The sequence below is a fragment of the Trichosurus vulpecula genome, chromosome 8 (genome assembly GCF_011100635.1).
Source record: "Trichosurus vulpecula isolate mTriVul1 chromosome 8, mTriVul1.pri, whole genome shotgun sequence".
Lineage (NCBI taxonomy): Eukaryota > Metazoa > Chordata > Mammalia > Diprotodontia > Phalangeridae > Trichosurus > Trichosurus vulpecula.
In genome coordinates, this window is record NC_050580.1 from 203,912,803 (window position 1) to 203,938,533 (window position 25,731).

Sequence of the window (25,731 nt, forward strand, 5' to 3'; positions counted from 1 at the left end):
ATTACGTTTAATGAGCTACCCAGTTGGAGATACTTGACATGGAAATATTGTCAGGAATAGAGAGATGTAGACTTGGGAGTCACTGAAGATTACCGAGAGAGGGTGTAGAAAGACATTAGGTGTATGCACAGAAACTTGGAGGAAAGCACCATTTAAGGTATGGGAAGATAAAGCTAAAGAACCATAAAAATGCAGTATTACAGAAACCAAGACAGGAGAGAGTATCATGAAAAAGAGAGTTTTCCAAAGTGTCAAATGCAGGAAGAAGGTTAATGCCAAAAAAATAATAAAATAATTTGACGGGCTATCAGAGCTAAGGCTAGGGCTTTTTTTTTTTTTTAGATTGAGAAACCTGGAAGTATCATTGTTGATATAGAGGAAAGAAGAAGGGAAAATTGAAGATGAGAGGGATGGGAATGATTAATGGAGCAAGGAACCAGAGAAAATAGGTGGTAAGGAGGTAAGGTTAGCCTGTGAGAAGATAAGTGAAGACTTAATATGTGTTAAAACAGAAGTGGGTAGAAATGTCAACAGCATGCAGAAGCATACACAGAGAAATCAAGGTAGAAAAAGGCAGCAGCTATTAGATACTTTGATTTTAGAAAAGAGGTTTTTAACTTTAAAATGTCAATTTATACAATGTAGGCAAAAGATTTAAAGAAGGTGGAGATTACTCTTACTTTCTAATGAGCAGATTTCCTATTATGACTTGTATCCTTTGTCTTAGGGGAACAAGCAAACCCAGAACAAAGGGGCAAGGCTGAGACGCACACCTGTACCCAAAATCTCATCCTCACTCTTGACCTCTCCCAGTTTCATACGGGTCTCAAATTTACACCTGAGTGATCACTGTCGACTCCATTACTCCTGGAATGTACTCCCTCCTCACATTTGTCTTGTATAATCCCTAACTGCCTTCAAAGTTCAGCTCAACTCCATATTCTGTGGAAGTTCTTCCAGTCCTGTAGTTGCATCCCTCGCTCTCATAGAGAAAATGGAAAAAAAAACAACCCTATGTGCTGTTAAGTTTGGAGTAAATGTTTTCTCTCCAGAATAAGTCTTAAGAGGTTAAAGAAAAGGAGTAACAGGGTCATGTAAATACTCTGGGCAGCTAGGTGGTGCCATGGATAGAGCCCTGGGTCTGAAGTCAGGAAAACACATCTTCCTGAGTTCAAATTTGGCCTCAGACACCCATTAGCTGTGTGACCCTGGGCAAGTCACTTCACTGTTTGACTTAGTTTCCTCATCTGCTGTTGGTCCTTTGTTCTTGAAGAGGACAATGACATTAGGAAGGTGATGCCATGATTTGCAAGTGAATTAGATCTAAGGGGGGGAGGCCTCACTTTCTCTTCTGGAACCATCTGGGTCCAGCGGCCAGATAAAGATCAGGATGGCTGGAGATGGCCTTGGATGCAGTGGGAGACCTTGGCCTTTCCAACAGGTCTTCATTTGGCTGAACACATAAATGCTATCTACCTCCGGACAAGGAGGTGGGGGGGATGACTTAATATGCAGCAGAATGAGACACGTAGTTTTGACAAGGCCAGTGCAAAACTGTGTTTTGCTTGACTAGGCTTACTTGCTGCAATCAGGTTGTTTTTCCTTTTTCTAATGGGGGCGGGGATAAGTGAGAAGGAAAAAAATGAATACTTCTGATTGACAAAATAAAAAAAAATTTTAAATTTATTTTTAGTTTTCAACATTCACTTCCACATTTTGAGTCCCAAATTTTCTCCCCATCTCTCCCCTCCCCCCACCCCAAGATAGAGTACATTGACTACCCCTTCCCCCAATCAGCCCTCCCTTCTATCACCCCACCCCTTCTCTTATCTTCTTCCCTTGTATTTTCCTGTAAGGCAAGATAGATTTCCATACCCCATTACCTGTATATCTTATTTCACAGTGGCATGTAAAAACAATTTTTAACATCCATTTTTAAAACTTTGAGTTCCAAATTCTCTCCCTTCCTCCTTCTTGTTAGGGTAATTAGAGTGGGACTTCTTTGTTTTCTCTTTTAGGATGCTAAGGCTATCAAGTGCCTTTCATGAGCCCTGCCTTTGTTTGAATGGGGCAGGTAAAGTGGGATCTTTTTGTTTTGAAGTATTCTCAGCACTAAGGAAATGAGGAGTCATTGATTTGAAATAATGTACATGATATGGTGCTAGTGATTGAAGAACTTTCACATATTGTAAATCCTAAGATAGCTCCAGCCCTCCTGAACAAGGTATATGTACTGGAAAGTTGGCATTTGACTTTTGGGGCACACTCAATATTTGTTTGGGTTCTTTTTGAGGGGGAAGGCAGGGCAATTGGGGCTAAGTGACTTGCCCAAGGTCACACAGCTAGTAAGTGTATGAAGTGTCTAAGGCTGGATTTGAACTCAGGACCTCTTGACTCCAGGGCTGGTGCTCTACTCACTGTACCACCTAGCTGCCCCTTCGGGCACACTCATTGAAAGAGTGTTGCTGAAAAGACTCTGGACAAGCCATTAAAATAGCGCCACCCCCCCCCCACTTTGATAACCCAGATGTTGGTACTTCTCTGGTAACTATGTATTGCTATGGATAGACTGGTTTGTGTTATTTGCTGTTTAAAGAACGTATGCTTGTAATTTCTGTTTGTATTTCCCTTGAAGTTCAGAAGGCTGATCTTTTCCCCCTGAACTAAGTGAATTATATATGTATATTTCATTAAACTGAGATCGTAAACTCAATGTTGCTTTCCTTAGAAAAAAAGATCAAAGAACTTGTGCTGGCAGCCCTTCTGTGTGCTAGTGTTATTGGTCTTGCACAGCCACAGTAGCTGCTAACAACATTGTTGTTATAAAAATGGTGTAGTCGGCACGATCTGCAGATTAAAAGGAAAGTATGGAGTTTTAGGGGATTGAGATAGTGGTTGGATGTGTCCCAGTTACTGAGCTGCTCTTTATATTTGTGGTGGCTATGGTTCTGTGGAGCACCAGAAGCAGCAGAGGCCTGAAAGAGAATAGGTGGGTGGCAGTGAGGGGAGTGGTTTCCTGGGAGCCCAGAGCAGGGGCTCTGCAACATAACCTCTCCTTCCCCCTCCCTACCCCACTAGCACTCTGGAGGAGACAGGCCAGACTAGAGGTTGTGGGAGGAAAACAAGAGGCTTGAGGGAAGTGGAGATGGCCAGAGCTAGGGCTTGAGTAGATTAGCCTGGCTCCTGAATGTTCCCGAAGGGTAAATGTTCTGAGATTGTATATGGAGCCTTGAAACAGGTGCAGAGAACTGCCTTTATACAGGAGTGATGGGTGAAGAAAAAAAGCAGACAGCTGCCGACACACTGACCCAGCCAGAGTGGAGGACTGCCTGCGTGAGAACTTCAGAAAGGTGAGAGCAGGGAGCTGCCTGCATCAGGATTTGGGCAGAAGCCAGGAATGGTCAGCAGGATGTGGACAACCAGGAACCCAGGAGCTTGGAGTTCAGCCCTGGGGCAAGACTTTGCAGCCAAGTTGCTGGGTGTGCTTTTTTGCTGCCTTCTCCTGGGATGGTTTGGGACCCAGGGGGAGGGTGGAGTTGTCTATGGTGGGTGGGGGGAAGTGCCTTGGACCCCCCAAGGACCCCACCCTGTTGGCTTTGTTGCCCAGCTACCCTTCAAGACTTGGAAGCGGTGTGCTGGGACGGTGTGGGGAGAACACACCACTAAGAGAACTTTATTTTTGGTTTCCTTTGGAACTTTGCTAATTAAAGCATGCAAGTACCTGAGGATGCCAGGAGGAAACCTGGAGCAGTGTGGGGAAGACACACCTTGTTTATATAATGTATGCTTGTAATTTCTGTTTGTATTTGCCCTGCCGATCCCACAGGGATCTCCCCTGGCTTGACCTCCTTTTCCATTTGGAAACTCTAGTTTTTATGGCATTCTTCTCCTCATTGGCTTTTTGGACCTCTTTTGCCATTTGGTCTAGTCTATTTTTTAAGGTTTTATTTTTTTTCCAGTATTTTTGGGGGTCTGTTTTAGCAAGCTGTCGACTCACTTTTCATGATTTTCTTGTGTCACTCTCATTTCTCTTCCCAAGTCTTCCTCTACTTCACTTGATTTTCAAACTCCTTTTTGAGCTCTTCCCTGGCCCAAGACCAATTCATATTTTTCTTGGAGGCTTTGGATATAGGAGCTTTGACTTTGTTGTCTTCTTCTGGTTGTATGTTTTGATCTTCTGTGTCACCAAAGTAATATTCTATGGTCTGAATTTTTCCCACTGTTTGCTCATTTTGCCAGCGTATTACTTGACTTTTTAATTCTTCATTAAGGTAGGACTCTGCTTACAATGTGGAGGGTGTACTGTCCCAAGCTTCAGGGGTTTTATGCAGCTGTTTTCAGAGATACTTCTAGGAACTTGTAAGTTTACAGTTCTTCCAAGGTTGGATGATCTAAGGAGAGATGTTTACTCTAATCCTGGCCTGTGCTCAGGTCTGAGTGACTATAAGCACTCTTTTCTGCCCTGCAACCGTGAGGAGGGTGCCCTCTCCACTGCTGTCACAAGCTCTGTTATAACAGTGCTCCTCCTTGCCCCAGGACTGCCACCCAGATCTGAGTATGGGCAAAGCAACAGAATCCTGCCCTAGCCCCAGTAAAGAGACCATCGTACTCTCCTTCTAATCAGTTGTTCAAGTTCCTTGCCATCTGTAGGCTGAGAGCTCTGGAAGCAGCCGCCACCTCAGCTACCACCCCAGCACCACTGCTCCACAGCTGTTGTGGGGCCTGGGTAAACTGTGCTCTTCTCTCACCCAGGTCTGACAGATCTTTCCTAAAGACCTTCTAAGTTGTCTTTGGCATCTGTGGGTGGAGATGTCTGGAAATTGGCACAGCTTCCTTCGATTCAGTCCTCTGAGGTCTGCTCTGGGTTTGCTGGGGCCTGGCCTGTGCTGGCTTGGCTTGAGCTCCTCTCTTAGTCTAGTTCAATAGATCTTTCCTATTGACCTTCCAGGTTGTCTTGGGCTGGAAATTTCTTTCACTCTGTCTTTTTGCAAGTACCACTGCTGTAGAATTTTTTTAGAGTCATGTTTTACAGGTATTTAGGGAGGTTTGGGCGAAAGATCAAGGGAGTCCTTTTCATTACTCCACCATCTTGGCTCCATCCCTGAATGACTCCTTATAGGAAGGATATATTTGTGTGAATATTCATTCCACAATATCTGACAGTAAATTGAAGGGGAACACAAGAGCTGCTTGATTGTCTCTGGTGCAGCAATATAAAGGCCCTCTAGGAAGGGGTAATCTATGTCCTTAAGTATCTGAAACACAGCCATAGCCTCCTCAGTAAGGTAGTTATCCTCATTTTCCTCCTTTTCTTCATAGTCCTCTTTACCTCCCTTTTCTTCCTCTGTCTCCTCTCTAGCATCATTATCATAGCAATGGTCAACCAGAAAGCATTCCACCATATTTCTGGCCTAGAATGTATTATTAATGGGATAGTCAGTGAATATATTAAAAAAGAACATTGAACACAAAAAACCAATATGCCTTTGTCAAGGACAGGATGTGCCAGATTAACCTTAATTCATCTATTCTGACAGAGTTTCTAAGCTAGTAGATGAAGGTAATTCTACCAACATAGTTCATTTACATTTCAGTCAAGTATAAAGTCTCTCCTGCTATTATTGTGGACAAAATAGAGAGATAGGACCCAGATGATACTGCAATTAGGAAGATTCAGAACTGGCTGAACAGCCAAATCCAAAGAATGCTAATTAAATGTTTATTGTCAACAATAAACAATAAATTTAATGTTAACTTGGAAGGATGTCTCCAGTGAATGTTCTAGGGAATTTATACTTGACTCTGAGCAGTTTAACATATTTGACAGTGTGTTAATACGATTCAATGAGGTTCGGATTCGCTCCTATAAATGACACTCCCCAACACACCAGGAAAATAGAAAATGGAAATTTATTTAGAAAAGGCAAGGCACAGATAGCTTGAATTTGCATAGAAAACATACAATAATGAGAATAACCAATAACACAACACCAATCAAGATAATCGGTAAAGGAAGAGAATACATCACCAATTCAAGGGAACCTCCAAAGTCAATCAATGGCTGGGAGCCCCGTTACAGCCCATGCAAACTTGAATTGTGTAGAGAGTTTTCCCAGGCGAAGCGTCCTTCCCGCGGGTGAGGCTCAGCGGGCTTACAGGACGTAGATTTTTATACTGTTCTAAACAAAGAAGGCTTGGAGCCAAGAGGTTTTTGGCGCGTGCGCTATTCATGGTTTGTTCAGTACACATCTGGCCCAGTCATGTCCCATCCGCCTGAGGCTTGGTACTTGTTTTCTTTAATAACATCACGTTTCGCAGGGAGGGAAGCCAACCCTCCGGGTCGACGTGACCTAGGAATGGCTAGTTCCTGGAATGTTAAGCCAAGAACACTCAGGGGTTATAGAACGGTTATGGCCGGGAGTTGAACTGAACCTATTTATGTGGATGATCTTATTAATTTAAAGAGAATTTTCAATTTCCATTTCATTTGGCCTTAAGATCATGAGAATAATAGGTGAAGGGCAAAGGTGTGACATGAGTGTATATAGTGCGTATTTTGATATACATATAATAATTGCATATACAAAGACATAAAAAGAACAAAGCAAGTATTAGTATGGGAATAGCCAAGGAATTAAAATACATAGTAGCAGTAGAAGATTTAAAAAGAAAATCATACCAATGATGATTAGTATCTGAGGTCACTAAATGTGAAGCTTCGACTAGTCTTCCAGCGGTTATAAGAGTCCGTATTCGATGTTCATTTAACCCGCGTTGGTTGGACTCTAATAACTTTTTGATTTCAGCTGACTGATTCAAGATATTTATAAGGGGATATAAGGATAGAGACACATGGGGTAGAGGCAAAGATTGGGGTACCCAAGCAAAGTTTGTAACTATATCAGTGTCCGGTGAAAAATAGAAATTATTTCCTCGCCAACGTAGGAAGGACACATTAGATAGACAACCGGAAAATGGAATAGCAGTAACATCTACAGATAGAAGATCAGTGTGATTATTGGAGGCTATACAAATATGTTGGGTAGATACTTCACATATCATAGAAAAGTTATTCACTGGAAATAGAGTCAGATCGCACAGATTGGATGAATGTGAGAGAAGGCAGGGTTCCATCTGCCGAGTCATCATTCCACAAACCATCCCTCCATCAGTTACAATACAATCAGATAAAGTATGAGTTACATTATACCAATCTATATAGTTTCCATAGATATGAGGTAAAGCAAAATATTTGTATAAGACAAAAGGTATTACATGAAATTGACACATGACAGTCCAGGTTTTAACTCGGTAAAGTACAATGGTCCCAGTGCACCAATACGGGGTGCATTCGATATTTTCAGGTTTTGGCTTTCTCCATACTTTTGACAAGTCAAGTATATTGTTCCATATTTGAGTGTTACCTTCCTGTAGTAATCTTTGGGCATTTTCCTTTTGTATGAGGGTATATAGGTTTTGTAAGGAACATTCAGTCCAATCAAATAACATACTAATGTTTTCCATAAGGTCTAAATTAACAAGGGTACTATCATTGAAGACTTGCAAAAATTGGTTTTGATACTGTAGTGTATTTTGGTGTGGCAGGATCGTTGTGGGTAACCATTGTACATTTACAGCTTGAGAAACATCTTGTCCAGCACTGCGCAGTCTGCTGGCCAAGGCCTCAAGGTCTACAGAATTAACTATACCCAAACCAGTTCCCGCGCTACCAAGCAATGTATCATACCAGGCCCTCTTTCTTCTAACACAATTTGCTAAAGGGGGAAAAGTCACATTATAATGAAACACTATTTTGTGTTGTGAGATAGAAGCATTAATACATGATTTGGGAACACGAACTATTCCAGGGGACTCTGGAGCAGCTGGTCTGGTCCATATTAATTTATTATACCATTTCTTATTCCGCCGATCCAATATCGGGGTAGCATTATGACAATATAGGTACTTGTTGTTCATTTCTGGCATGTAAATAGTAAAGGTCCTGGCTTCAAAGTACACATTAGTCCAGTTGGTCGTGTCTAATGATGGCCATTGTTGATTAAAAGAGAGGTGAGTACTAAATGGCAAGTTCGTGATGGCGCAGGAGATATTTGCTCCTGGTGCTGGAATGACAGTTACATTGACAGTAGTCAAATTGGTCTTCATTAGCTGGAATATGGGGCTAGGAGCTGCCCAGACTTCTACGTTTCCTGGGTAGGACCAATTCATATAATTGCACCAAGATATGGGGGGACATTTAAAGCCATCCTGCATTGATGTCTCATTATAGTCATAATCCCAGGACATATAGGATATCGGCAAGACCACTGGCCCTTGAAGGCGATCGTGTACTTGGGTGCCCGGAGTCCATGTTTTGATCAACATACAGCAGGCGAGCACTGTAAAACACTTAATTTCGCAAAAACATTTGGGTTAGTGGGACATGATACCATTTATCATCACCAGGGTATACTATGATGGCAGTGTTAGTATTTCCTTGTGCTATAAGCTCAGCTGGCCTTGGTCTATCAAATTGATGTTTCTTGATCCAAACTTTAGTACCAGGAATTGCCTTTTCTGGTATCCAAGAAATGTCATTATTATTAGAACTCCCGAATCCCTGATCTCCTCTTCCTGTGGAGTCAGGAGATCCATTGACCATTTAAATAGGGTCACGAACCATTTAAATAGGGTAATATTACTAGCTGACAAATTCTTTCACCGGTTTTACATTCAAAAGGTTCGTTTTCATGAGAGTTATGTAAGCAAACTTTAATTTCACCTCTATAGTCACTGTCTATAACCCCACCCAAGACATGAACTTGGTTTTTTAGAGTTAAACCAGATCTGGAGGACAATTGTCCATAGTATCCTTCAGGGAGCTTAACTCCCACTCCTGTGGAACACAGTTGTTGACCCAAGGGGGGAATGTGGATGTCATGAGTTACATATACATACATATGTATGTATGTGTACATACATGAGTACATATACATACCCAGCGGAGCCTAAAGAGGCACGCCAGGGCTGTCTGGCATTCTCATCTAAGGCCCACCATTGAATAGTCAAAGGAGATGAAATCCTCCTTATCTGTAAGTTAGGAGTCATCATTCTTGAAAGAGGAGTCCCACCCTCATTCGTCAGAGGCCTGTTATTTAGTTGCTTTAAGGCCTCAAACAGATTTTCTTTCCATCTTTTCAAATCATAGTTCTCACTCAATTTCTTCAATTTTTCTTTTAATAATCCGTTCATCCTTTCTATCAAACCAGCAGCTTGGGGATAATATGGTATATGATAAATCCATTCTATATTATTATATCTGCAATACTCATCTATGTCTTTGCCTTTAAAATGTGTACCATTATCACTCTGTATTTGTAGGGGAGCCCCATAATAAAGGGAAATAATATCTAAAGTCTTGCAAGTATTTTTCTGGGTAGCCCATTTATAGGGGCAAGCAACTAATACCCCAGAGTAGGTGTCCACACAAGTGCAGGCATATTGACACCCTTGACTAACAGGTAATGGTCCAATATAGTCTATTTGCCAAATTTGAGCAGGTAAGGCCCCTCTAGCCAATTCTCCAGTGATCCTTTTCGGTACAGGCCGATGGGCGAATAATTGACATTGTATGCAATCTTGTACTATCTGCTTAAATAGGTCCAGAGGTATATTAATCCCTCTGTCTAATGCCCACCTGTAAGATGCAAGAGCGCCAAGATGTCCTGCGGTGATATGGACCCATTTTCCTAATTGTTTATCGCTTTCCTCCTCTCTGGGGGTAACCTTTAGAGCTTTTCCTTGAAGTTTGGACAATTCATCAGCGTGAGCATTATACTCACGTTCCACAGAATCTTGATTTACATGGGCATCTACATGAAACACAGATACGTTAGTACATTGACACCATTCCCATATTTGTTCCCATAGTTCCTTCCCCCATACATCTTTGTCTCTGATTTTCCATTCATGTTTTTTCCAAATTGGCATCCAAACTACTAGGCCATTGGCTACAGCCCAGGAATCAGTATATATATGACACTGACCACCTTGTTCCTTTTGAATTACTTGATGGACAGCTACTAACTCGGCCCATTGGCTACTCCGACCTTCACCAGAGCTTTCCAGAATAGTATTGCATGAAGGATTATAGGCTACAGCTTTCCAACACCTTTTGGATCCTATATATTTGGCCGACCCATCCGTAAACCAGGCATGATTCTTTTGTTCAGGGGATAGCAAATCATACCTGCTGTTCCAAGAGACAGGCGATTGTTCATAAGTTTTAGGTATGTTGATATCATTTGAATGTTTTGGTAATTCTAACACCTTCTCATGTAAGTCAGAAACACCTGGCCTGCCTGTCTTAACTCTATTTTGCAAATACCACTTCCATTTAATAATTGATGATTCTTGAGCATGTCCTATTTTATGTGAGGCAGGGGTCCCCATTATCCAACTCATAATGGGTACGGCTGGCCTCAATATAGCTTCATGATTTAAAGTTAAGTGTTCTGTTTCTACCAGTGCCCAATATGCGGCCAATAATTGTTGTTCAAAGGGAGTGTAATTTTGGCCAGCAGGTGGCAGTTTCCGTGACCAAAACCCTAAAGGAACATTCCTGCCCTGTTGTTTTTGCCATAAACTCCAATCAGCATATCCATGTAAGACTGTAACTTGCAACTCCATTGGCCCTGGCTGTACAGGCCAAAGATCCAGGGCAGTTTGAATGGCTATTTTGGCTTCCTCAAAAGCTTTCGATTCTGCTTCCCCCCATTCAAATGTATACTTCTTCCAGGTAACTTTATATAATGGCTTTAAAACCTGGCCTAAATGGGGAATATGATTTCTCCAAAAACCAAACAGCCCAATGAACTTTTGAGCTTCCCTCTTGTCTCTAGGAGGTGAAAAGTCTAATATTTTTTGCTTGGCCTTGGGGAGGATTTCCCTATGACCTTTATTCCAAATTATTCCTAAAAATTTCACACTTTGAGCTGGACCTTGAATTTTATCGGGATTAATTTCCCATCCCTTCTCCTTCATATGTTCTATTAGTTGGGTTAATCTTTCCTCTACCACTTCTTTATTCTTTGCCTGTATTAGGATATCATCAATATAATGAGTTATTTTCACATCGGACCATTTTAATTCATCTAAATGTTCAGCTACAATTCGGTGGCAAATAGTTGGGCTATGTACATAGCCTTGTGGGAGTCGTGTAAAGGTATATTGCCTGCCTTGCCATGTAAATGCAAACTGATCCCATTGTCTAGGGTCTATGGGTATAGTGAAAAAAGCATTAGCTAGATCTATTACCGCGTACCAGAAACCTTGATAGGCTTGTATGTTTTCAATTAAGGATATCGTATCTGGTACAGCAGCGTGTAAAGGTGGAGTAAATTTATTGAGTTGTCTATAATCCACCGTCATTCTCCATGAGCCATCAGATTTTCTGACTGGCCAAACTGGGTTATTCCATGCAGTGGTAGTGGGAATCACTACCCCAACCTGTATATATTCTCCTGTATAGTTTTACTAATCTCCTCCGTTCCTCCAGGAATTCTATATTGTTTTAGGTTTACTATTTGAGATGGAGTAGGAACTACAACAGGAGGTATCATCAATTTTCCTACAGTAACATATACTTTTAGGGTCCGGATAGCAAATCGGTACTGGCCATCAGGTAAATGTAGAGTCATCCCCTTCAAAATATCTATCCCCACGATGTATTCTGGAATAGGGACTATGACTACCGTGTACTCCTTTTTTGGAAAATTCCCTACTTTCATTTCCAATTGAACTTGTTTTGCTTGTACTTCATTGCCTCCCAATCCTGATATGGTTATAGGAATTCCTTTCTTAAATTTAGAGGGGTTTCCATAAATTAAAGTGGCCTCCGCCCCCGTGTCCACTAGGGCATTTGCTTTGGTGGTCGAACCATTCCTCCAGAAAATAGTTATTGGAACATGAGGCTGGTAATCGGTATGTAAAGCATGGACACGTAGGGTTTGGCCTTTCTCCTATTCCTCTTTAAAATGGTCCAATGAAGGGTATAGTGAGGGGGGGGGGGGCACTAGGAGTGACGGCATTCAGAGCTGAAACCTGACCAGCGTTTTTCACTTTTTTCTTGTACAACTGGGCTAATTCGGGAGTGGGAATTCCATCTATTTCTTCCCTGTTCACTCCAGCCTTTAGAAGAGCTAAAAATAGTTCTTTCTGGCTTAGCCTGTTCTGTGAACTGGATCAGGGCTTTCCCCAGTCCCTTGAAGCAGTTTCTCCCACGTCCCTAAATTCTCCAAGGTCTCCCAATTGGGACAGTTTGTCAATTACTTGTCCTAAAGACTCTCCCGTGGCAGCTACTAATAGAGTCAAAATCAGATGTTTATATGCTGGAGGGGCGGTTTTGACAATGGGAGCCCGATGTACAGCAATCACAGGGGTATCAGTATATGTGTCAGCTTCCCCCACTACAACAGCAGTTTTCATAACTTCCTCCTTTAATCTCTGGATCCCATCCTTAAGAGTATACCATGGGCGAGCTGCATTCGGCCACATGGAGGAATCAGGATATTGGGTCCTGAACCCTTGAGCTACCAGCTCTAAAATTGAGGTACTATCATTTTGGCCCAATGGCACCTGACTATGGTCATGTATTGCCTGTTGCACAAAAGGATTAGAGGTTAAACTCAAAAATTTTAAACAGTCTTTGGGGTCTAGCCACACTCCTCCAGCTCCCCCGTCACTCAGTCTCACAAGCCAAAAGATTGCAGGCTCTCCCGATCGCTGTGAAAATCTACTAAGCAAGTCAGTGATTTCTCTCTGGGAATAATCTTCTGTGATCTCAGTCACCCTAGGTGGATTAGCTCCCTCCTTTTTGGCTTTTCGCCTAACTATCGGTCGAGCTTCCCCATCCTTAACGTCTGGAATGTCCTCCTCTATCACCTCCTCCCACCTATCATCATCCTCATCCCAAATATCGCCGTCCCAAGTATCAGGGTCCCAATTCATATTTGCTGCGGCGATTACAGCATGCACTTTCTTGTTATTCACCTTTCCTCTTCTATTTTTATATTTATACTGTGCCACTCGGACAGCAGCCTTCTCGGCTACATTTTGATAATTCCTAGCTTGATCTCCCAATATAAAATTTTGGCACTGTAACATAGACAATCGACCCTGCAATTCAGACATTTCTTTTTCCATTTGTGCCTTCTCTTCTTCTTTCTTGTCTAATTCCAAACATACTATCCTATATGCAGTCAGAAGAGCCCACCCTCTTCTACATACCCCGCTCATTTCCTTCCCCTTTTCAATTGGAATACTAGATAAACATGCAGTCAATTGTGAGGGCCTTCCGTTCCTCACCCTGCTCCCCCAATCCTCACTAGGTCCTGTACATTGCGACCATGTTTTTGCGAGCGAGGAAAACGGAGGGTCTTCCCAACCTGGGACCTCTACCGGAGCCCGGGGCTCGACATTTCTTTTAAAAAGAGGCATTTATACAGCGAATCCTGTTCGTGACGCCAATTTTGTGTTAATACGATTCAATGAGGTTCGGATTCGCTCCTATAAATGACACTCCCCAACACACCAGGAAAATAGAAAATGGAAATTTATTTAGAAAAGGCAAGGCACAGATAGCTTGAATTTGCATAGAAAACATACAATAATGAGAATAACCAATAACACAACACCAATCAAGATAATCGGTAAAGGAAGAGAATACATCACCAATTCAAGGGAACCTCCAAAGTCAATCAATGGCTGGGAGCCCCGTTACAGCCCATGCAAACTTGAATTGTGTAGAGAGTTTTCCCAGGCGAAGCGTCCTTCCCGCGGGTGAGGCTCAGCGGGCTTACAGGACGTAGATTTTTATACTGTTCTAAACAAAGAAGGCTTGGAGCCAAGAGGTTTTTGGCGCGTGCGCTATTCATGGTTTGTTCAGTACACATCTGGCCCAGTCATGTCCCATCCGCCTGAGGCTTGGTACTTGTTTTCTTTAATAACATCACGTTTCGCAGGGAGGGAAGCCAACCCTCCGGGTCGACGTGACCTAGGAATGGCTAGTTCCTGGAATGTTAAGCCAAGAACACTCAGGGGTTATAGAACGGTTATGGCCGGGAGTTGAACTGAACCTATTTATGTGAATGATCTTATTAATTTAAAGGGAATTTTCAATTTCCATTTCAGACAGTAATCTAGATAAAGGAACAGAAGGCAAGCTTGTCAAATCTGCAGATGATACAAAGCTACAGAGATAAAGATAATATTGGATGACAAAGTCCAGATTCAAAAATATCTAGAAAGGGTACAACATTGGATCAAACTGTTTATTCAGTTAATGAAATTTAATTAGAATAAATTTAAGTGTTATACTTAGGTTTAAAAAACCCTACTCTATTTCACAAGTATAAGATTAAGCGTGCATGGCTAGAGAGCGGATCATCTAAGAAACAAATAGCGGACAGCAAGGTTAGACAAAAAATGAACAGCATGATATGATAGTCAAAAAGCTAAGATGGTCTTGAATTATATCAAACAGTGAAGAATATAACAAAAACTGAAATTGGCTCTATCTTAGCAAAAAGAAACTAGTTTCACATGTGAGAATCAGTCCAAATCATCCATCAGTATGCAGTCCATGGGATAGTGACAGCAAAGTTCAAAATCAATACCCAAATTAGAAGGATAAATGTGAAGAAACAATGCCTGCCATTACAAGAGCTCCAATCTGACCTATTCAAAAAAGCTATTGATGAAAAAAGGGAGGGGAATGGCTAAAAGCCATTGACTCTGATTATTACCTAGAAAAGTTCATAGGAGCTTGCATTTTGAGTCCAAAAACACTGAACTTCCATTATACTACGGACAGGCAGTAGAAAGGTCTCTTTCAATCACAAAACAAACGCCCCTTTTTTAAAACTAAAGAAATTACAATTTAATCTCCATTTTTATTACATAGGTAAACACAACACAGAGATTTTTAGGATCATCACTTTAGAGCAGAAAGGGACCTTGATATGCCCCCTCATTTTACAGGTGAGGAAACAAGCCCAGAAAGACTAAGTGACTTACCCACCCAGTTAATGTACTTTGGAGCTGGAGCCCTAATCCAATGCTGTGGCCACTGCACCAAGGGGATTATTCATTTGAATTTTAAGAAACCACCTGTATCAAAAAACAAAACAAAACAAAAACGACCAAAATACTTAACTTCAAGCATTCCTAATTTAAAACTGTCCAAGATTAGCTTCCAGCCCTAAAATAAGAAACAGATAAAATGGGCTGAAACTTTTAGTGCCTTGGAATCTATGGGGAACTTTCTTTAAAAAAAAAACAAATTAACGGCACCTCTCATTTTTTTCTTATTGGAGGTGGAACAAAAATTCACTAAGGGGCAGTGGATCAGCAGGGGCTTTGAGTCCAAAAGGAAGACAGGAAGGTTAAGCCTCCAGCCACCCTTGCCCCTTCCTTTGCTGTCCACGGAATGACTGCGTTGGACCCGCCCTCCCTCCAGCACGGATCTCCCGTCGCTGGACCTACTCCCGGGACTGGGAGGCAGAGGACAGCCTGGGATGACACGTCCAGATTGGACGCGGCCTCTGTCAGGCGGGGACGGCCACCCGCCTCCGTGTTTTCCAGGGCCCTCGGACCAGGAGCTCAGTCCGGGGAGGGGGAGGCCGGTTGTGCCCCAGGATAATAAGCCAGCGTCGCCCCAGAGACCCCGCCGGAGACCTCAGACATCTTGGGGCTCCTTGGCATTCCCCGGAGGCCCGAGGCCTAAGGCTGCGGCCCCCGCGGCCTGGACAAGAGGCCCTCCCACAGCGGGCCTCATTCCCGGGAAAGGGGTCGGGGGGGCGGGGGGACAGTTCCCTCTCCCTCCCACTTTCCCTTCAGAGATCCGGAGCGGCGCCGCCCGCCTCCGCAAGTGCTGTACCAGAGCGCGGGGCAGTCACCCGGTGCTGACCTGGAGCGGACGCAAACACCGCTCTCACCTTCTCGTCCTGGGCAGCCAGCAGTCCTCAGTGCCTAAGTCTGTCCAGACCGGAAGCTGTTCGAGCACGGGACAGAAAGTTTGAGCCTCCCCGCCCCCGCCATTCCTCGCCCCATCAAGACAACAACATCACCTCACAGAGGGGAGGAAAGGGGGAAGACGTCTTGGTAGTCATTCTCCAAAGGGGCTGGGTCATTGGTTGGAGGCGGGGCGCCGGGGGCGGGCTCTAACCCCCCTCATCCAATCAGTCGCCAGATCTTGTCTTTTCTACCCATTCACTACCTCTGTACTCAAAGCACATGATCTTGGAGTCTGGCATGTTGTGGGTACCAAGGGTTTCCTTAAATGAGGAAACTGACGCTGCCAGAGGTTAAGTGACTTAGCATCACACAGCCAATAAGTGTCTGAGGCAGAACGTGAATTTAAGTCTTAATCTACCAAGTACAATATTTTTATCCACTGCGTCACGTGGCATCACCGACTACCTACTAAGCACTGGAGGTACAAAAAGAACAGTCCCCCTCCTCAAGGAGCTCCCATTTTAACGGGGGAGACCAAGCATAGGTTTCAGCTGCAAGTCAATTGTATGAAACTTATTCAGCAGCAATAATTACCGACGCTTATAAAGTGATCTGTAGTACCTTGTTTTTCTATATATTTTGTGTTGTTACTCTTTCCACAAGAAACCTGCAAACTAGGAAAGTCAGATAGTTTCATACACATTTGACAGATGAAGAAACAGACTGAGAGATTAAACGACATGTGCAGGATTGCACAGCTATTAAGTATTTACAGCAGAAATGAACCCAAGGTCTCAATTGCAGATACAGTTCAGAACTTTGTGAATATGGTTTCCTACAAATCACAGTGTGTTAGAGCTTGCAAGGTATTAAAGCTCATCCAGGTGAACTCCCTCATTCTGATGGAATCTTAATAAAGCTGCCCCCAACCCCAATATTCTATCTTCCTTATAGGCCCCACTGAACAGCAGGCCCACTGCCCCTACCTAGCCACTCCTCCCCCTACCCAATATCCTAAATTCTTCAAGTGTGCCTCAATGGTCACTAGAAAAATGGATGTGTCCATAAACTCCTATTTCTCCCAGAAACAGTAAATGTGTCCATGTGATAGGATCCAGGCCATTGCCTCTACCTAGCCACTGCCTCTAGCTAGCCAATGCCTCTAGCTACCCACCAGCCCCACATCCATTCCTCATATTTGCTACAGAAACAGCAGGTGTGTCCATGTACTCAACCACAATCACATCCCTCAGACAGGATCACAACACTCAGCCAATCAGAAAGCAGCACCACCAGGATGCCCAAGCAAGATGTGGATCCAAAAACAATAGAAGGGACTTTCCCTAAGTAGGCACTTTCCCAGTAATACCAAAAGCTGTCCTTTAGGTGAACTTGTGACTTAGAGAGGCTTATTATAATATCATTATATAATGGCAAGCAAAGTGGGACTTTTTGTTGTCTTTGATTTTGGAGTGCTTCTCAGCACTGAGACAATCAAATGCCTTTGATTGAGTCTTGCCTTTGTTTGTAGGAAGGCCCACACCCTTTGGCTAATTAGGTCATGAGAGGTGTGAAGACCTGGGGCCCTGAAAAGGGTGTATATATACTCTAAGGTATATACTCTAAGGTTAGTATTTTGCACTGGGGACATACTCATTGGAAGAGTGTTGGTGTGGAGACTCTGGGTAGCCATTGAGGAGCCTCCCCACACCCACTTTAAAAAACCCAGATTTGGTGCTTCTCTCTCTGATAACTATGTATATAATATCTTGGGTAGATGGCTGGAAGCCAGTCTGCTGATTTCTGTTATTTTGCTCTGTTTATATAATTTCTGCTCCTAATTTCTGTTTTTGCTTTCTTTGAAGTTCAGGGTGCTCACTTTTCCCCCCTGAACTAAGTGAATGATATATATATGTTTAATTAAAGTAACATTGTAAACCACTTAAAGTTGCTTTCCTTAGAAAAGCAGATCAAATAACCTGTGCTAGCCCTCCTGTGTGCTGGTGTTGATGGGGTGCTTGTGCTTGAACCCTAATTCTAATAGCCTCTGCTTGGGTGCCTGTGCCTGAACCCCAATTTTAAAACCACATCCAGTTCTAAAATCACATCTCTCCCTAGCTTCAAAGCATTGGCCCTAGCAGTTTCTCTCTAGCAAAGAAGGGCAGCATACCCTAGCAAAATACTTATCTTTCCTCCTGATATTGTAGGCAGTTGTGCCTATCTGCTCCCTGTGTACTGATAATCGGCTGTGCACTGGGTCACGACAATATTCACTACTTACTGGCCTTACTGATATGTATCCTAGATATAATCAAATGTACACTGTCTTACATTTATTTTGTCTAACAAGACATTTGATGAAAGCCACTTAGATATTCCTGGTCAAGCCCTGACTGCTAGTTAACTTAGTGGTGTTTCACAGTCAAAACCACTCCCCCTAATTGCCCTCACTTGAACTACTTCCCAGTGAACTCTGGGTAATATGCCTACATAGTAGATATAGAAAGTGCATGTTCCTTTAAGAACTGACCACCCCATAACCATTCCCTAATCCTACAGCTAAACAACTAATTGACATGTTTCACCCCCAGTCTCATATTTAAGCTCTCCCTGCACTCCCCCTCAACTGGGAACTCCAGTCCTGGGAACTTTAGTTTTGGGATTCCTGAATCCCTGGTTTTTTTTTTACCCTCAACAGTATAATTGGTCTTGCACCCCCACAGCAGCTGATAGCAACATTGTTGTTACATATTATCATATGTACATACCTACCCAAATGGGGTTTTCTCTATGCATTGTGAGTAATTGCATACACAGTTCCACTGTGGCTGGGATCCTTCCCTTAATACTTAATCCCTTAACAAACTCTTCCTGCCTTTTTAACATTCATAATTTCTTTTATGTAATTACATCTTTACCCTATAAAAATCTGTCTTGCTTTCTCTGAAGTTGATGGTTCCTCTTGGAACTTAGCCCACTTCATTCAGAGGCAGCAATCTCCATAAAAGCCTGCCTGACTCTGAATTTGGTGAGACAGTTCCCATCACAACACATCATGAAACCTCAAGAATTTTTTTTTAAATTTGATTGCTTTTCATTTTATTTTAATACTGTAATTGAAATACTATTTTTTTTGTTTTTTTTTTCTTCTTTTGATGGAAATCTTTCTTTTTTTTCTATTTCTTTTTTTTTAATTTAAATTTATTTATTTAACATATTTGGTTTTCAGCATTGATTTTCACAACAGTTTGAATTACAAATTTTCTCCCCATTTCTACCCTCCCCCCCACTCCAAGATGGCTTATATTCTGGTTGCCTTGTTCCCCAGTCAGCCCTCCCCTCTATCACCCCCCCTCCCCTCTCATCCCCTTTTCCCTTCCTTTCTTGTAGGGCAAGATAAATTTCTACACCCCATTGCCTGTGTATCTTATTTTTTAGTTGCATGCAAAAACTTTTTTTGTTTTTGAACATCTGATTTTAAAACTTTGAGTTCCAAATTCTCTCCCCTCTTCCCTTCCCACCCACCCTCCCTAAGAAGTCGAGCAATTCAACCTAGGCCACACATGTATCTTTATGTATAGCCCTTCCACAATACTCATGTTGTGAAAGGCTAACTACATTTTGTTCCTTCCCAACCCATCCCGCTTTATTGAATTTTCTCTCTTAACCCTGTCCCCTTTCCAAAGTGTTTGTTTTGATTACCTCCACCCCCATCTGCCCTCCCCTCCATCATCCCCCCCCTTTTATTTTTTTTTTATCTTCCTCCCTCTTCTTTCCTGTGGGGTAAGATACCCAACTGAGTATGTATGGTATTCCCCCTCAGGCAAAATCTGATGAGAGCAAGGTTCACTCATTCCCCCCTCACCTGCCCTCTCCCCTCCTCCCACAGAACTGCTTCCTCTTGCCACCTTTATGCAAGATAATCCACCCCATTCTATCTCTCCCTATCTCCCTCTCTCACTATGTTGCTCTCTCATCCCTTAATTTCATTTTTTTCTTTTAGATATCTTCCCTTCATCTTCAACTCACCCTGTGTCTGCTCTCTCTCTCTTACACACACACACACACACACACACATATATATATATATATACACATACACATATATATATACACATACACATAAACACATATATATATAAAAAAACACACATATATATATACACATACATACACATACATGCATATACAAATAGATACATACATACATACACATTCACCTATATATATATATATACATAAACATACACACACACACACACACACACACACACACATATATATATATATATATGTATATGCATATGCATATTCCCTTCAACTGCCCTAATACTGAGGTCTCATGAATCATACACATCAACTTTCCATGTAGGAATGTAAACAAAACAGTTCAACTTTAGTAAGTCCCTTGCAATTTCCGTTTCTTGATTACCTTTTCATGCTTCTCTTGATTCTTGTGTTTGAAAGTCAAATTTTCTATTCAGTTCTGGTCTTTTCACTGAGAAAGCTTGAAAGTCCTCTATTTTATTGAAAATCCATATTTTGCCTTGGAAACATGATCCTCAGTTTTGCTGGGTAGGTGATTCTAGGTTTTAATCCTAGCTCCATTGACCTCTGGAATATCGCATTCCAAGCCCTTCGATCTCTTAATGTAGAAGCTGCCAGATCTTGGGTTATTCTGATTGGGTTTCCACAATACTCAAATTGTTTCTTTCTGGCTGCTTGCAGTATTTTCTCCTTGATCTGGGAGCTCTGGAATTTGGCAACAATATTCCTAGGAGATTTCTTTTTGGGATCTATTTGAGGAGGTGATCGATGGATTCTTTTAATTTCTATTTTGCCCTCTGGCTCTAGAATATCAGGGAAGTTCTCCTTGATAATTTCTTGAAAGATGGTATCTAGGCTCTTTTTTTGATCATGGCTTTCAGGTAGTCCAATAATTTTTAAATTATCTCTCCTGGATCTATTTTCCAGGTCAGTGGTTTTTCCAATGAGATATTTTACATTGTCTTCCATTTTTTCATTCCTTTGGTTCTGTTTTATAATATCCTGATTTCTCATCAAGTCACTAGCTTCCACTTGCTCCAATCTAATTTTTAAAGTAGTATTTTCTTCAGTGGTCTTTTGGACCTCCTTTTCCATTTGGCTAATTCTGCCTTTCAAGGCATTCTTCTCCTCATTGGCTTTTTGGAGCTCTTTTGCCATTTGAGTTAGTCTGTTTTTTTAAGGTGTTGTTTTCTTCAGTGTATTTTTCAGTATTTTTTTGAGTCTCCTTTAGCAAGTCATTGACTTGTTTTTCATGGTTTTCTCGCATCCTTCTCATTTCTCTTCCCAATTTTTCCTCTACTTCTCTAACTTGTTTTTCCAAATCCTTTTTGAGTTCTTCTATGGCCTGGGGCCAGTTCATGTTTTTCTTGGAGGCTTTTGTTGTAGGCTCTATGACTTTGTTGTCTTCTTTAGGCTGTATGTTTTGGTCTTCTTTGTCACCAAAGAAAGAATCCAAAGTCTGAGACTGAATCTGGGCGCGTTTTTGCTGCCTGGCCATATTCCCAACCAACTAACTTGACCCTTGAGTTTTTCAGTGGGGTATGACTGCTTGTAGACTAACGAGTTCTATGTTCTACGTTTGGGGGGGAGGTGCCAGCTCTGTCAGAGCCGCACTCCTCCTTCCCCAAGGACCCCCAGTCCAGACTAGGCTTAGATCTTCAGCAGGCTGTTGCACCCCTGCTCTGATCCGCCACTTAATTCCTCCCACCAGGTGGGCCTGGAGCCGGAAGTAACAACAGCTGTAGCTGCCCCACCTCCGCTGCCCCCGGGGCTGGAAGCCGAACTGCAAACTCCTTCCACTCCCGCAGCTTTTCCCACTAACCTTCTCCGCAGTCTTTGGTGTTTGTGGGTCGAGGGGTCTGGTAACTGCCGCAGCTCACATATTCAGGGCGCTAGGGCCCCCTCCGCCCGGCTTCTGGTCTGGATGGTCCACGCTGCTCAGGCTGGGCTCTGCTCCACTCCGTTCCCAGCTCCCAGCTCCCAGCTCCGTGTGGAATAGACCTCACCCAGAGACTATCCAGGCTCTCCTGGGCTGGAGCCCTGCTTCCCTCTGCTGTTCTGTGGGTTCTGCCGTTCTAGAATTGGTTCAGAGCCATTTTTTATAGGTTTTTGGAGGGACTCGGGTACTGAGCTCACTCTAGTCCCTGCTTACCAGCTGCCATCTTGGCTCCGCCCCCCCCTCAAGAATTTTACAGATGAGAAAATAGGCACTAAAAGATTTAAATGAATTGCTCACGGTCATGAACATCTTAAGTACTGAGAGTCAGCTCTGGTTCTAGATCTGCTGACAAGCTAATTGTTTTTCCTTCAACACTTTTCTGAGGGTGTTAATAACTTTTTTGGATTCCATAAAGTAACTAGTAGCCAAACTAATAAATCCAATGGTTAGTTTATTTTAACTAGTAGACACTGGACTTGGAGTCAAAATAACTGAGTTTAGGTCCTGTTGCTATCAGCTGCTGTGGGGGTATAAGACCAATAACACCAGTATACAGGAGGGATGCTAGCACAGCTTCTTTAATCTGCTTTTCTAAGGAAAGCCACTTAAAGGGTTTTACAATCTCACTTTAATCAAACATACATATATCATGCACTTAGTTCAGGGGGAAAAGTCAGCACCCTGAACCTCAAAACAAATACAAATTACAAACAGAAATTATATAAACAGAACAAAATAACACAAATCAAAAGACAGGCTTCTATCTGTCTGACCATAGCAACACATATACAGTTACCAGAGAGAGCGAGAGAGGCACCAATGTGGGTTTTCAAAGCCATGGGGCTCCTTAATGGCTACCCACAGTCTCCACACCAACACTCTTCCAATGAGTGAGCCCCAAACAAAATGCTGACCTCAGAGTATATATACACTTCTTCAATGTCAGAGCACTTCACATCTCTTGAGGGCTTCACACCTCTTGAGGGTTTCACACCTCTCATGATCTAATTAGCAAAAGGGTGTGGACCATGTTACAAACAAAGGTAAGATTCAATCAGAGGCATTCCATTGCCTTAGTGCTGAGAAGCACTCCAAAACAAAAAGATAACAAAATGTCTCACTTTGCTTGCCCTTACATTCCACCCCTCCAGGATCCTTGGCTTTAAAATCTAAATGGCCATGGATCCTGGAACAAATAGAGGCACTATACTTTGTGATCACAATCAGGATACTAAAGCATAACATTCACGACATAATAAAACATACTCAGTATATCTTACAGCATTTCTGAAAATACCCATACAGCTTACATCATTGTTCAATAAACTAAACCATAACATTCATAATAACATCCTTAAGAAAAACAAATTCCTTAGCCTTCCTTTTTACCTGGGACAAATGTAGTAGTTAGAATACTGGCCCAGCACATTTTAAACTGACCTTATTATAATAGCTGATTCCAAACTGTTTGTAAAACTTTCCCAGGAAAAATGTGAATGTGACTGGGGTATGGAAATATTGAAGAAATATATTAATTTGTGGAAAATATTCCTTTTTAAAGGGCCAAGGGTATTGAACTTAGAAATGTATATTTGTATAATTTTTAAAGTACATATTGTGATTTGGCATTAAGAAATTTATTAACTATATAGCCCAAAGAAAGTTCTATTTACTTTAGTTTACTGTTCAGTAGGGGGATGGTGGTAGAATTCATTCCTAGGGATATTATGAAGATCACATGATTGTAAAGGTGCTTGGCACAATACTTGGCATAAAACAAATGCTATTTGAATGTCAACTGTTTTAAGTTGAATTGCTTCATATTCATTAACTTTATGTGGATTTTCTTTGATGTGAAGTTTATGTCAATGGTGAGAAGATGAATGATTCTCTGTGTAAGGCAATTTGGGAACACATCTGACTAAGGTTGAAGCCCCCAGAACAGTAATTAACTGGTTTTGGTTTTAAAGTTTAAATAGATGATAATTGTTTATGGTATTGTTGTATTTCTAAAATTTTCCTTTATTGCATGATTTGGTAAAAAACTGTATCATCTGTGCTGTCAGAAAAGCAATTACTCTTATAATCTAAATGTTGTCAGGTTAAGAATTGCCCTGTAAAAAATGGTGAATGAGTTAGGAAACTTTTAAGTCATTCTATTTGACCATGTATTATAATATTTTGAAGTATTGTATTTTAAGAAATCATAAATTACCAAATTCTGTCTTTATTTAAAGGGAATTCTCAGTTAAAATTGTTTTGCTATCATTTAGGAAATTTGTGAGATTGTTAATTAAGGTGGGGTTATTGCTTAAATCAAGTATTTACAAAAGTATGTTTAGTTTTCTTTTTTTATCTTCATTTATGTGGAAAGGTTTTGGTGATCAAAAAATCTGATCTGGGATTAAAGGATTTATTAGATTAGAGAGAGAGAGATTTATTTTCCCTCACCTGGAAAAAGGATGAAAATTAAAAAAAAAAGAATAAGTGGGGGAAGTGATGGAAGCCAGTGGTGTTCCTCAGCAAAGTATTAGATTCAGTGTCACATGGGGCTGGCCAGAATGTGTACAGGCAGTGGAAGCTAGTGCCATTCTGGTAGAAGAATGTAGGAAGTAGAAGAAGAGGCCAAAGGTAGAGAAGCCTGCCAGGCAGTGTCTATACTTAGGGTAAGACAGCCCATCCTTTTATAAATAATTCTCATTATTTTTTAATGATCCAGAAATTTATTTTTTTTTTACAGTTAAGAGCAGTTTGTTTTTTTTGTTGATTATTGTTTTAATGCTAAAACCAAAAATGATTAATTGATTACTGTATGTGGAAAGAAGACTGGGTAAAGCCTTATCAAGTTGGTTCTGCCAATTCAGAACAGTCCTCCTGTATGCAAGGGAGTCAGCAGGCAAAGGGCATCAGTATTAACCCCTTCCTGGGGTCCATCTTAATTCTCCTTATTTTGTAAAACTGCCAAGGCCCCTGGAAACTATCTGTATGAGCAAGGTCACACATCTCAGGAGGAGAACTTGTTTGATTTACGTAGATCCTAAACAATGAACTTAGCTTGCTGAGAAGTTGCAAGTGTATGTACAATAGATAGCAAGGATTCTAACAATTGGCTTTTACACCAGGATAAGTTTAAGTTTAAGAAGGGAAAGATGTTTAATGGAGTGCCTCACATATGTAAGTCCTGGTAAATCTTTATTGCTTATTGCAACTCTATGAAAGTAAAAGCAACTGTATCTGGCTTTAAGCTGTGATTAGTGAGACTTATTGTGTAAGGTTGTGTTGGTAAGCAAAATGGGCTCTTAGTGTTTAGTTCAACCAAGTACCCTTGAAGAGTTTGGCTTTTGTTTCCTTTAAGTAATTCAGTGTATTTCATTGAGTCTTACTAGGTGCTAAGCCCCAGGCCCAAACCCCTATTAGGTGTAAAACCTGTGTGGGCGTGGATTGGTAACTGAAGTGGGGCCCAAGGTGGGGCTAACTGAGGGGAGGTGCTAACTCCAGAGCCAATCATAGGAGCCTAAGTTCTGGTCATTCAGATGACGTTTGATGAAGTCTGAAGTGCTTTAAGAAGAGAAGACAGAGCCATTTGCGCAGGGCTCACTCTCTTGGTGGTGTGTGGAGATTCTGGGCAGCTGTAGCTAAGGAGCCCTCCAGCTGGTAAACCCGGATTTTGAGACTTTGTTAAACTCTGGTAACTCTGTATTGGGATTTGGATCAGACAAGGTCTGTCGATG

At 41.8% G+C, this 25,731-nt stretch overlaps 1 protein-coding gene across 4 annotated transcripts; it reads right to left on the minus strand.

The window, feature by feature from the left end:
* Positions 1-5,891: 5,891 nt before the first annotated feature.
* On the minus strand, positions 5,892-16,180 carry LOC118827963. 4 transcript variants are annotated; one of them, XM_036734317.1, is made up of 4 exons: positions 15,996-16,180; positions 15,080-15,168; positions 9,698-9,872; positions 5,892-8,409 (listed from the first exon to the last, which is right to left on the minus strand). In XM_036734317.1, exons 3-4 carry the CDS (start codon positions 9,743-9,745, stop codon positions 6,484-6,486), a joined length of 1,974 nt encoding a protein of 657 aa, XP_036590212.1. In that variant the 5' UTR covers positions 9,746-9,872; positions 15,080-15,168; positions 15,996-16,180; the 3' UTR covers positions 5,892-6,483. The 4 variants fall into 4 exon arrangements, with proteins under 4 accessions (XP_036590212.1, XP_036590210.1, XP_036590213.1 ...); XM_036734315.1 differs by having other exon boundaries at positions 15,076-15,168; XM_036734318.1 differs by having other exon boundaries at positions 15,076-15,168; positions 15,968-16,180.
* Positions 16,181-25,731: the final 9,551 nt, after the last annotated feature.

Excerpts from the sequence above, each read along its gene's own strand:
- LOC118827963 (XM_036734317.1), bottom strand. The coding sequence starts at position 9,745 with ATGGGTCCATATCACCGCAGGACATCTTGGCGCTCTTGCATCTTACAG. Across the intron at positions 8,410-9,697 it reads GGCGCTCTTGCATCTTACAG|TGTTTTACAGTGCTCGCCTG; the intron begins GTGGGCATTAGA and ends TGCGAAATTAAG.